The 13,554-nt window shown below is 28.6% G+C and overlaps 2 protein-coding genes and 1 long non-coding RNA gene across 5 annotated transcripts; 1 reads left to right on the plus strand and 2 right to left on the minus strand.

Moving 5' to 3' along the window:
• Nucleotides 1–745: 745 nt before the first annotated feature.
• On the plus strand, nucleotides 746–2,243 carry LOC100744933. Its single transcript, XM_003490303.3, has 2 exons — nucleotides 746–973; nucleotides 1,153–2,243. Exons 1-2 carry the CDS (start codon nucleotides 746–748, stop codon nucleotides 1,873–1,875), a joined length of 951 nt encoding a protein of 316 aa, XP_003490351.1. The 3' UTR covers nucleotides 1,876–2,243.
• Nucleotides 2,244–3,543: 1,300 nt separating this feature from the next.
• Nucleotides 3,544–13,030, minus strand: LOC100745053 (fatty acid hydroxylase domain-containing protein 2). 3 transcript variants are annotated; one of them, XM_003490304.4, is made up of 6 exons: nucleotides 12,858–13,030; nucleotides 6,357–6,486; nucleotides 6,109–6,212; nucleotides 5,360–5,687; nucleotides 4,618–4,890; nucleotides 3,544–4,423 (listed from the first exon to the last, which is right to left on the minus strand). In XM_003490304.4, exons 1-6 carry the CDS (start codon nucleotides 12,883–12,885, stop codon nucleotides 4,264–4,266), a joined length of 1,023 nt encoding a protein of 340 aa, XP_003490352.1. In that variant the 5' UTR covers nucleotides 12,886–13,030; the 3' UTR covers nucleotides 3,544–4,263. The 3 variants fall into 3 exon arrangements, with proteins under 3 accessions (XP_003490352.1, XP_012242173.1, XP_033177209.1); XM_012386750.3 differs by lacking the exon at nucleotides 12,858–13,030 and adding an exon at nucleotides 9,826–9,978; XM_033321318.1 differs by lacking the exon at nucleotides 12,858–13,030 and adding an exon at nucleotides 6,700–6,718.
• LOC117151778 lies at nucleotides 11,611–12,728 on the minus strand. The gene is made up of 2 exons (XR_004461898.1): nucleotides 12,402–12,728; nucleotides 11,611–12,167 (listed from the first exon to the last, which is right to left on the minus strand). It is a non-coding gene; the product is annotated as an uncharacterized LOC117151778 (long non-coding RNA).
• Nucleotides 13,031–13,554: the final 524 nt, after the last annotated feature.

Here is a 13,554-nt window from a genome sequence, read left to right on the forward strand (position 1 = left end):
ATTTATCTCCTAATCTTATTTGGTGTCTGAAGTGTAATTACATATTTAATTCCTGATATCAAATAAATCTTTATACTTTTACATAAAGATTATCCTCATCAATAATAAATTAATTCTTATTTTAAATAAAGCTTGTTTGAAATCAGAAATATACATATTTTATATTTAGAAACTCCATTAACTTCATATTTTTTGTTGTCATTACATTTTCATTTATCCATAATAGGATAAAAACTTGATGTGAAAAATTCCAACAAGATAAATATATGTATATACAGTTACTCACATAATTGATCAAACATTCTTTCAAACAGAATTACTTTTTTAAAACAGGACCAAACAATTTGAATTATTCTGGAAAGTTAGAAAAACTACTTTACTAGATAACGTAAAAGTGTTTGATCAATTATGTGAGATGTATAGAGATAAAAAAAAAAGAAAATAGAAAGAATGAAAGAAATTAAATTTATATTTTCTTAAACATAAATTACTGAAATTGAATTATTTAAAATCATAACAGAAAGAAAGTGAAACCCTATGCATTCAATTAGTGGAATATATTTATACTATATGTTTCTACATGTTCATATTTACGCAATAGTTAATGCCTGCTTACGATGGAACGAGAAGTTTCTTAGTGGTTGAGACCACTTTTTTTTTTAGTTTTTCTATATTTTTATAAAAGTTTTAGCCAGATTTATCTGCAATTGGCCATATTACGAAATACAATTCTATAATTAAAATAATGAGTTTCTTTATGATGCAGAAATTCCATAAATTAATTCTGTTTATATGGCTCGTATCTGTTCTAACCTTATCTATCAGTGATGAAATTAAAACAGATGGTGATACGACTTTAACGTTAATGTTAAATGCAAGCTTTACTGATGGAGATTCCAAAACTGAACATCGAACTTTATCTTCGCCAATTCAATTTACATCTGAATCTGTTAATTCTGCTAAAACCCAAAACGTATGTAGTAATGGTATTTGACAATTAGTAAGCATAGAAATAATTATCTTTAAACTTAAATCATATCATTTAAAAAACGAACGGTTTGTTTAATATGTTTACAATCTTTTCTATTTAAATAAGCTACATATAATAATGACAAGTAAATATATAACTGAAATATGTAAATGTTATTACAGAAAAATGTTGCCACCCCTTTAGTTGCAGGAGAAGGTGGCCCAATTTCAATTATTTCTACTACCGAACCAACATTTTCTACTAATTCACATAAATATATAACAAATGCTACAGACAGTTTAGATGTACGAGTTAATGTATCAACAGAAGATGATAATGTTCCTTATGTAAAAAGTAAAAAAACCACTTCTAAAATTGTATCAAGGAAAGGAGCAAATTCTTCCATTGAAACTATATCATCCAATGATACGAAGACAATAATTAAATCTTTAACAACAACAAATGTTCATAATATTGGAAAGATTGATACAAACATGAATGAATTAAAATCAAATATTACTGAGAAGCATACAAATGTTGTTTCAAATACTACTGTAAATAGTACTTTGCAGGTTACAAATGTGATACAGCAGAAACTACCAAGTGCAGCTGTAATAAATAATGCATCGTCAGTCCGAGAACATAAACATAAACCAACTAGAACACAGGCAGATTCTTATAGTGATAAGCAAGCATTTATAGATCATGCTAACTCATACTACTCAGGTTCACGCTTAGGAATGCCAAAGAAAATTGATTATGTTTTACCAGTTATTGTTACTCTTATAGCTTTGCCAGTTTTGGGTGGTATTATTTTCATGATATACAAACAAGGTAGAGATTGTTGGGATAAAAGACACTATCGGAGAATGGATTTCCTTATTGATGGGATGTATAACGATTAATATCAACAAATATCATTCAAAAAGTGGGATCCTAATGCTAGTTTCATATATGCAATATATAACAATTGAATATACTATTCTGCCATTATTGCTGCAATGAACATATATATATTCCATATACAAATACTTATAAATTTTTTGGTTTACTATAACTTGCTACATATATTTTTATTATTTTACTGCCTTGATATGAGATTTGTTATTTTATATATACTATGTCATGTATGAAATTTGAACATTCATCTTTGTAAATTTGGATAAATGGTGCTTAGGAAAGACAATATGGAAATAATAACAAATTTACAATTATAACAATAGCAGTATTTTATGATTTGTACAAATAAAGTAGTTTCAAAGTTAAACTTTAATCTTATTTTGTAAGATAATTATTAACCTGTTTATAACTTTTATAGGTGAAGAAATGTACATTAAAATAATTTTTGAGATTAATGGTTTTACTCAAATAATTTTATCTGTAAATGATTTATTATTAACTTATGCTAATTTATCATAAAAAGTTCTCAATAGAGAAATAAACTTATTACAAATTTGATCGTGAGAACAGTATTGTTATAATTTCTTTTAATAACTCAAAGTAAAATTTTTCTGATAACAGTATGAAAATGTTTTCACATTAAAGGAAATTGGTTTTTTCTATTTCCATATAATTTCCTTCTCACTATATCTTGGTTGTATTTTTAAATTTAATAATGCTCTTGAGAATAATTTACGAATTGTAAAATAATAATATCTAGCTCACCAAAGAAGTATCTGGTTTGAATAATTTGATATCTCAATTTAATTCCTATAATTGTTAATTGTTATTTACATTTTTGGAAAGATATGTTTATGTAAAATAATAATTATTGTTGTAAACATGCGAATGGAATAGGAATTGAATGTCCATTTGTAAATTTATTATACTATAGAAAATATAAGCAATGATTTATGTAATTACTTTATCCAGTAAGGTTTTTTGCAATTGTTATTAGTAATGATTAAATTTTATAAACTTCTTGTTTATTTAATGTTCATAAAATTTGTATGTTATCTGGGTGTAATAAAGCAATAATTATTTATATATATATATATATATGTAACAAGATCTTTCATATTCTTATAAAATATAAATACTTGTAACTAAAAATGTTTGATTACTTTTTACATTATATATTACGTTATATTATCTTTTATGTTATATATCATAATTACATTTTAATATTAAAGAAAATTCGTAGTTTTGATTTTTTCTTTTTATTAGTAAGCTTGTTATGTAGATACATAAAATTATGCATATTAGCATTGCATATAAATTACAAAGTTTATAATGACAAAGAATAATGTAGCCATTTCTGATAATAATTGTTAACAAATTATAGGACAGTTATAAATATGATATATAATTTTGTATACATGTATTAATTTAATTCATACATGTAAAAATTTATTATACGAAAAAATAGATGAAGCTTCAATTCCGTGATTTGATCTGTGTTTTTAGTATATAAATAAGTTTGATTAGAGAAAGAAGTTATTGATATTAATGTCTTCAATACTTTTAAATAGTTTGACTTATTTTGCAAATTTAAAGCTTTAAAGTGCATAATCTTTGATGGCTAGTAACAATCTACAGCAATTATAATTTTTACTATAATACTACAATCGTAATTTCATCTTAGATTAAATATTTATTGCTTTTATTATTGAATTAAATATAAAAATAGTAATTGTCACAAATAGCTTTATCTTAATGTTGTAATTTCAATATAAATATAATTTTGTTAAGTAGATGTTCTCAGAATATTGCTATGTCATGTAATTATTAACAGGGTAATATCCAGATGAAATACTCAGTATCTTTCTAAATTTCCCAACAATGTATTTGTCGTAAAAAAGATATTCTAATAATCTAAAATTCGCCCATTAAAGTTATGGTAAAATTCTTTTCGTTATAATTTTAGAACGATCATTTTTACATCTGAAAGTATTCGTTATAAATACTCTCAGAAAGTTACATTTGTCGTGTTTTCATACAAAAAAATTGTTTACGCGGATAAATTGTTTAATAATAATAATATTACAATCGCACCATTGTAAAGTTTGTAGTAATTGAAACTGTTTACAAACTGATAATAATGAAAAATATGCAGTTTCTACATAAAGAAAAAAGTACTTAGTTGACGAACGATAAACATTAAAAAATTTTAACTTCTACTATATCTTGTTAATTAAATTTAATTCATCGATTGTTCTCCACGAAAATTAATAAAATAAGAAGAAAGAAACAGAAAAATACTACAAATGTAGAAGTATTTATACTGCATTTCCATATTAAACATATTCTTGTACTGAACTTTCATATTTAATCACGATGTTCGATAAAACATTCTACTTAGATTTATACTTCACTTCATCCGGGAAAGCTTCTCTTGGAGGAACCAAGCTAAGCATCATTACATGACGTTGATAAGCTCTGGAATTACGAAATTGCGTATCTGTTCCGTGAATTCGATCCAATACTCCCAAAACTCCAAAGCATTGATTAAATCTAAAATATAATAAGTCCAATATTCAATATTAAACTTCCATATAAAATATATTTATATCGCTAGAGACTTATGAAATACTAGTAAAAAAGGAAACAAATTATTTTATTAGCGCGTGTACAACTCAGTTCAATCTATTTAATGTTAAGGATAAATAATCTCAAAAAAAAAAAAAAAATGTATGAAAATTACTTACTTTAAGTGGTGAAAATCGTGAGCTTCTGGAGATGGAAAGAACGGTAGGTGGTAACCAGAATGAGCATTTAATGTAGAGAGAATAGCAAGCGAGAACCAAAGCCAAGCAGTAGCCACATGAGAACCTACGATGAATACTCCCAAAAACGGTGGTAATAGATTTGAGCCAATGTGTTCTAAAGGATGACAATATAGCGATGTTACAGCTATAGGGGCCGTCCATTCGTGGTGCTGTTTATGTATATACTTATAGAGATAACGGCTATGCAGAAATCTGTAATGTAATTTTACTTTTACATAAGTTTGTTTACAACAATATAGCCATATAAAACACTACGTAATACACATACGTAATAATGCAGAGGAACATTTATTCAAACGTGATTTTAATTGCTTAGTAAGATAATTAAAAATTATTTTTCTGTTTATCTATACAAAAGTATTACTCCTTAATTACTTTAAGCAATGCACATAATGAATCATTTTAATCTACTACACACATAAATAGATTTAGTACAAAAAATAATACAAGAATGATTTAGAAACTGATATTTGGCACATTTAATTTTCTTTTAACTCAGTATACGTACCTTTCAAGATGAATTAATTTAGGGATTAATACAGGCCATCTCGTATAATCCATATTTATTAACGGTAAAATGTTTTCTAATGAAGCTTTATGAGCGACTTAAGAGCAAAGTTAACAAGATACCTTAATAGGGGATAAAAAAGAAATTGCATACCTATGTGAGTAATAAAATCCAATTTCCTCGCATAATATGTGGATGGCGATTTCAACGAGCACCCAGTGGAAGGTCGGCAATTCGCGTACAGGCGGATAACCGCGCCATTCCATAAAGTGATAACTGACGCACGCTAGAGGAACTCCAACAATGATCTGATTGAATAGTACTTGAGCGATTACTTTGCACAATTCCCTCGTGTCGACTGGTTCGTTCGTACCCGGTTGTATTTTGTATCTCCGCAAAGCAGCCGGTCGATTAGTTATGTCTAGAATCGTGTAAATCCCACCGAAGAACCAATATACGAAGAACATTAGTCCCAATGAGCCTGGAACGTATTAGTTCCAAATTTGTAATTTTTTACATTTTTGCAAGAAATTGGTAAACATACGTAAGACGACAAGAATGTTCCAAGATAAGTTTCAAATAATTTCTTTCTTCAGTAGATCTTGTTTTTGTTCTCGTATAATAAAATATCATATTTGTATAAATATCTGTTTTCTTAAATAAAAAAAGAGGAAATAAAAGATAACTTAATTGTATATTATCGTATATCATGTTTCATGGAAGTGTATCATCATCCTTATTATTAAGATCTCTAACATATTTGAAATAGTTTTGTGATAAAATTCAATTCCGATGACATCATCATCATCAATCGATCTCGAACTAGATTTTTCATTTTAGATTGTACTTATCTAGGAACTGCTGTATATTGTATATATTCTCGTTGCTTTATCTCGATATACCATGAACCCAAAGCGTGACAGGATCGTCTCCTAATTTGTCTAAGATTTTGTCCCATTGCGCTTGCCAGAAATCTCCAGAGGCTCCCCAAAATCTTTGTAAATGCCTAATAAATGAAAGGATCGAAACAGTGAAATGATTATGGTAAACATGAGTCGTTCAATCTTAAAGGTAACAATATCTCTTAGTATTTGATCGAATTGCAAAAATGCGGTAGCCATATTTGTATACGTCATTCGTTAGAATTTACCATGTTAACGAGTTGCAGAACGCAGCAAACCCGATCACTACGGTTCCGATTACGAAAAGGACGCTTCTTAAACTCGAAAGCAAAGTTGGTGGTGTTTGATTCTTACAATCATCGCCGGTTGCAGGCGTCACTGTAAAGAACAGATTGTTATTAACTTTATGTATAGTTTTTATAGCTCTTTTGATTACATCAATTTTATATCATCACAAATGGCATTTAATTTATGTAATTTGGAAGAGATATTCTTTGATCTTCTTGTTATTGTTACTTAAGCTCGCCGTTTTTTTCAAAAATTCAAATTCACATTTAATAATTACATCGAGCGATTACTTATTTTAGTTACTTATCCCGTATAATTTTTTTGTTTCCTATTATGTTTCAGAAAAGGATAGTAATGGAAGAAAGTTCGGTTTCAAATAAAAGTGTGTGAGGAAAGACGGCGCGACGTTTGCACAACAGGACGTTATACAAGATAACCCGGATTCGATCGACAATGCACTGAACAGCCACTCGACTTTAGCCCTTTCAAACGTGCGATTACGTGCAATTACCGTTTTTAACGTGTTCGCGGACAAGTTGCATGAAGCCGATTATCGACGTTCGAATTATTATATACCATGCCATACCATATTTACGAATTCAACATTTTCACAAAATATAACAATTTTTACACGGAAATAGTATACATGAAACATAAAAAAGACTATTATAAACGGATACATTTAATAAAAAAAATATGTCGATAAACTGCTGATATTTAAAGATTTTCTACTTTATACCGTTAAAACAAAAGAAATAAAATTAATTTCTTTTTATTAAACTATCTTATAGATGTTTTAACAAGCAAAAAATGAATAAATACATGGCAGTCAGAAAAGGTCGCATGCATGGCTAACAATAAAAATTAATACAGTAAATTTTGTGATAGATGATGCCTTGCTTGTTGTCTTAACGAATGGCATCAATGTTTAAATCAACTACGAACATGCCATCCTGTACGTCAAGATCTAATTAAATACACGTAGAACCATATTGTAATGTATTCACAAATTGATTTAAGTATTGTTTAATATATACATGAGGTATCGTACAGATTACAGCTTTGAAGCGATAGAAGAAAAATAAAAATCTCATTAGATGAAACAATATGATTTCGAATAGTGCATCATATAATGTATTATATATGACTGTTCTCGAAGTGGAGCTTAAAGATCTATGTGACTCATTTTCTTTTTTTAATGAATCATTTGTTAGACATGTCATTCTGCTGCTATCTATTGAGCATTTTATCGCGCATCAACCAGATTAACATGACCTTGGCTTTTTCGTGCTTCGATTTTCCTTCCTGTTAGCTAATGTTTATTTAAAGTCCCTTTTATCTTCCCTTATTCAATCTTTTCAATGTACATTAATTTTTAAAATATACCTATCTATTATGCCATCTAATTTATTTTCTAAAATATATATACATATATATACTACAAAATTTAGTTTATCTTTCACAGTAACATCAGTTTAAATCACATCCTCTTAATGATTTCTCATAAAATTTGGACTGATTATGAAGTAATGCGTTGTTTGTAGTAGTGCGATGAGATGAACGGATAAAACTAATTATAAATGGATATACTGTGTTGGAAAATTTTGTTCGTCTAATCGAATAATTTTTATGCAAGGCACATAAATATTTCATGCTTTTGTTATGTCTTTTGCTGATGTTTTGATAATATATAATTTTATATATATATAATTTTTTAAAATAATTTCTATAAATCGTCAGACGTAGGATTTTCAAGTCACGTTAAAAAGCGACTTCTGCTATAATATCGTAATACGTAAGGGTGAAAGTTTCACGAGCTCTGAAAACATAATGAGATTTCACTTATAAAATAAATACATCAATTCTCGAAGTTTATTTTTCCGCTCTCGATAATATTGACAGACATATTTGTGTTAATCCGTATTCGTAACATTGATTTGTAATTTACCATGGATACTCGTACTTGTTATATTTGTTTGTTATAAGTCTTCAAAAGTTATGATATTATCATTGTTATATAATCGTATTGTAAGTGTAACAGCTCCTTTCCGAAAAACCAATAGCATGATATCTCACTATCGTGAAAATTTCAAATCTAACATTTCATACGGAAAAATTTATCATTGCGGCACATGTAATAACACATGGAAAATTTCCATCGTGAAAATTTCAGATCTAAAATGAAAAATTATTTTTGTTTTACGATTGCGACATATTTCGCAACTTCTGTTTAATGTTCATATTATAGTTACAAACATCTTTCGAAGATTAGATTCTTCTACAACAATTTCTTTGGTAACAGTTCCTTGTGTAGCATTAATGATTCCGGGTCATTGTTTTATCTATAATTCAATGATAGGATTTATAATACTATAGTAATCTTTCTAAGATAGAGTTTTTGAGTATGGATAGATTTCGTATTCATCATCTTTATTTCGAATATTTATCATTTTCTATTATTGAAGATATTTATATTTATCTTTTTATGCATTTATGGTAAATATAAAGATGCAAAAATGCATAGAGTGTACTTATATACATTACATCAAAAATATATAAGAAAATATATGTAAAATATATCATTACGTATGATATATAGTGGGTGAAGAAAATTTTTGTAGTACGAATTCTCGTGAAAAATTGAGTCGAAAACGTACAGTACAGATTTTGCGTACGAGTCTTCACTTTTGAGAATATCGAGTTTCAAAATTTGTTAAGTATATTTAAACGGCTAATCAGAGACTAGGTATGAATACGAGACAATCGGTAGGAGATTACTCTATATGCGAAAATAAGACAATAATGTGAAATAAAATTTTTCCATTTCAAACCTTGTTTTCAAAAAGTTTTTAGATAGTTTGAACATATTTGGCTAAGGACTGGCTTAGTATAGGCGCATAATAAATTTTCAAATTTAGTTTTCTTGAAAACAAAACGAAAAGTCTTACGAAAAAATTGTATTCTACATTTCTTACTTATTGTCACATGCAGAATAACTTTATGTCGATAATTTAGTCTTGTTCAGTTCAGAGTTATACAAGTTCAAGCATACTTGTCAAATTTTCAAACTTGATTTTCTCGAAAATAAAGTATCACACGCAAAAACTTTACTCTACATTTGTGATTAATTTTTTCACGAAGAATCATCCCCTACCCGGTCGTACTGCTATTGTCGAAACACTTTATAAATATCCGCAATGTATTCGTAACAAGATTCGAAGAAAGTCTCCTTAACGTGTCAAGTAAATACATAGCTCCCTCTTTGGTTCACAAACTCCACTGAACATCTCGCACATGGTATGTATCACAAAGCGCGGATTCGAAGAAAGGAGAATTCGAAGTATGTATTTATAATGTACATTTGCACAGTGACACGCTTTATTCACGTTTCGAGACATATACTCGTCTCTGTCTTCATTGATATTATACCTTTTCGTCGAAAAAAAGATTCGAGTAGTGCCATCGTGAAACTTGTCCTCAGGATCTGATTAAAACACGCACTTTTTATATTCACACTTTTATGTTCAGACTTTGATGTACGGCATTGCGTTGTCGAGTGACACATACTGGCCAAACTCGTGTTCTTTCATCCTTAACTATACCTCAGACAATATAATCGCCCCTCCACCACTCGCTCCTTTTTACTTGTACCACTTAATCTTTTACTAGTCTGTGGAAGTAAATATTAGATCGTCAAAAGTCCATTAACTGCTACTAAACATGTTTATGTTTGATTTCTGATGATGACTTTTGGAATATTTTGAATGGAAGTTAAATCAGTAGATTTGTCAGATGTTCTAACTTTTGGATTAAAAATTTCTCGGAAATAATCAATTATAAGAACGGTTTTCATATAATTGATTTATCTTTATATTTCCCAGTTTTATTATGAAAAATAATTTCATCGTCAAATTTACCTTTACAAAGTCCATAGCTTTAATTATTTTTGAAATATTTTCCTATTAGTCATGGAATTCTTGCTTTATACAAATCTTAGTTCTTATTTTCGTAAATATTTTTCATATAAAACTACAATGTTTTGTATAATATACATATGTATATATCTATATGTCATAATGACAAAGAGCATATACAATGTATTTTCGTTGACGCTTAAGTATTCCAAATATGAACGTACACATTTAAATGAATCACTGTTAAAAGAATGTGTAAAACTAAAATATTGTTCACAAGTCATTCTGCATTAAATTATTTGATAAATATTCAAATAAAAATAACTAATTTCCAACTAAAGAGAAGAATATGCTTACATGAGCTTACATGAAAAGTATTAAAACTGTGATACTAAAAATTTAGATTGCAACATTTCATAACTCATCAGTACAGTGTATGTATAATGCATTGGTGGTAAGTTGGCAGATGGAAAGAATGCGGGTCCGATTGGTTATTTCTGTTAGACTCAACACGATCATAAAGATAAGCACGCGTATTGGCCAAAAGTGTCACATATGCAGATAAAACAATATAGCAACGTGTAACGGTAAGCGATAGAAAGCAGTGCCTCCCTTGCCCCTGTGACGTCCTGACGACCAGCGTTGTTTGATTCGTGAATATTCGAGTCACCGAACGCGTTACTTTACATCTAAACGATATAATTAAGAGATGCTCTTTAAGTTTTAATTTACTTGCCCTATCTACATGAACATTATAGCACTTACTTAAAAATGATGAAATAGACAATAATTTTTTATATAAAAATTTGCTTTTATAAAAAAATAAAATAATTCAAAGTTTTAACTAGTTGGTCAAGCTTAAAACTCCATAAACGGGTTAAAGGCTTAGGTAAGTTATATTAGAGAGAACATATATAATTCAAATGCTAAGCATATAACAGCTACCTTAAATGTCGAGCTAGATTAAAGGTGAAATACATATAACGTGTAAGCATTATACAAACTGAACTACCATTCATAATCTGCAAGCATCAACACAGTATATATAGTAATAGAAATACAAAAAATTCAATAATATATATTTTTTATAGAAATAGTATGAAATATTAGAATATTGCATCATTTTATTTGCATTAAGTATATAGTGTAACGTACATATAAAATAATTGCATAAGGAAGTATGTACATATATATTAATTGTAACTACAATTAAGTATAGTTTCAGTTATGAACCTTTGTTAAAAAAGAAGATGAAGAAGATGAATTTCATAACATCGTTAAACATTTTTGCTAGATTCTGTTAAAAATATTTACAATAAAGAAACTTTGTTTATTATATGACTTGATTCGAAAATTGAATCGCACGTGACAATTTAACCCGATTAAGGTCAAACATTGCTTTCGCATAATTTATCCTATTGCACCGTGTATCTTCAAACAGTTCAATTATAATTTTATTTGATTTATATCTGTGCAATAATCTGTTGCATAATATGAATTATGGATATATACTACTTTGTCTGGAACATAGTTCGACTCACAAAGCATTACGTGTCTATATCTTGCGTGCAATAATTAGATAATATGTGTGGAATTAATTAATACATTACATAAAGAAATTTAAAGCAGACTATTTAATACATTCAACACGTACTTACTTCTTGCGTGCTCGAAAATGTATTTATTTTATTGTAAAAAAAGGTTCTCTCTGTTATTTTTAGAAGTGAGTACATCGTAAATTGAAAAATATTGATGGTTATATGTGATACTAAAATGTTTTCAATATTGAATAACTTTAATTTTTTAATTCGAAATTAATTTATAACTTTGGTACTATTGTATGATACATTCATCTCTCTATAACAAAAAGGATTACTTACTTAACTAGAGTAAAGGATTTATTTAACACAAATAAATAAATAGCTTAATCTACGTTCATATCAACGTTGCCTGTATATATTGTAAATAAAAGCTTCCACAGTGGGAACGGTGTATATATCCTTATTTTTTTGCATGATACGATAAGCGGGGTCATGTTAATGTCTTGATGAAAATACTAATTTCATTATTGATTAAATTCATATCGCTCACCTTGTGTCTGTGATCGTGGCTATGGACAAGTTGGTAAAATAGAAACGATAATTTCCTTTCATAATTACGATAACCGCTATACAAATCAAACTTATTAGCGAGCAAAAGACAAAAGACCAAATTGATCAATTAATGCGCGTTTATTTACATCTCCGCCTACAGTTTTCTTCCCTCCAAAAGTGTATGTCAATAATCGAATGCATATCGACACATACACATACACATATACATCGACATCACATTTGAGACCGTAGAATAAGTAAAAAAATGTAGAGAAGGTGAAAGAAGTACAATCAACTGCCAATGAACTATACTTAATAAACGAAAACATACAGTTCAACGAATTATGGTTTTGCTTGTGGTAACTGTCACAGTGCCGCCGTAGATTCACTCGACTTGTTTCGACGTGTTTTATTCAAGTTTCAACAGGAAGAAATCGAAATGGTCTCTTCCTACCTTTGAACTGGTTCTGCACGTCCATCATAGTTGAAGATGGTAGCGTTTAATGAAAAAGCCACGGAAATTCTTGCGTCTGAAGTCAATGGATCGCATTTGCCACAGTATACATGATAGTCGATAAACGCAGACCGTTGATACTGGCAAATGCGCCGTAGCACCAAGCGCGTACCTCCAGCTCGAATATACGTATACATATACATACACTTTCATGTGTACAACTATATATATACATGTGTGTATATATATATATATATATATATAGATGTGTATAGATCTGTATAGATGGGTATATATAATAAACCGTATTCTATAGTGTACAATGCAATCTATATATACATGTGTATATGAAACCTGCGTTTACGCATACGTATTAGGTTAGAACTGTACTTATGTCTTTTTCTTTTCTTGTAGAGCTGACTACCATCAACGTGCTAAAACAGAAAGAAACTAGATTAGAATAATATTTGAAATCTATTTATTCATTCACATTCATTTCCTATTTTATTTTTTATATAATTAATTAATAAATGTTAATAAATACTATGTATTTACTGTTAGATGTCTAATATTTAAAAAGAGCGCTATAAAGAGTATCTGGATTTTGCATGCTATTCTATAGGTGTTGAAATGTTTTCTGTTGCACAACGCACATAGGAATCAGCTGTTATCACCTGTTGTCTTACGATGTATGTAC

The sequence above is a fragment of the Bombus impatiens genome, unplaced genomic scaffold, assembly GCF_000188095.3.
Source record: "Bombus impatiens unplaced genomic scaffold, BIMP_2.2 scf_0418, whole genome shotgun sequence".
In the NCBI taxonomy this organism is placed as follows: domain Eukaryota; kingdom Metazoa; phylum Arthropoda; class Insecta; order Hymenoptera; family Apidae; genus Bombus; species Bombus impatiens.

Coding starts and splice junctions, on each gene's coding strand:
- LOC100744933 (XM_003490303.3), top strand. CDS start 746: ATGAGTTTCTTTATGATGCAGAAATTCCATAAATTAATTCTGTTTATA. Junction 974..1,152: donor ATTCTGCTAAAACCCAAAAC/GTATGTAGTAAT, acceptor ATGTTATTACAG/AAAAATGTTGCCACCCCTTT.
- LOC100745053 (XM_012386750.3), bottom strand. CDS start 9,961: ATGTGTCACTCGACAACGCAATGCCGTACATCAAAGTCTGAACATAAA. Junction 6,487..9,825: donor ATCTTTTTTTCGACGAAAAG/GTATAATATCAA, acceptor TGTTCTTTACAG/TGACGCCTGCAACCGGCGAT. Junction 6,213..6,356: donor TTCTGCAACTCGTTAACATG/GTAAATTCTAAC, acceptor TTCATTTATTAG/GCATTTACAAAGATTTTGGG.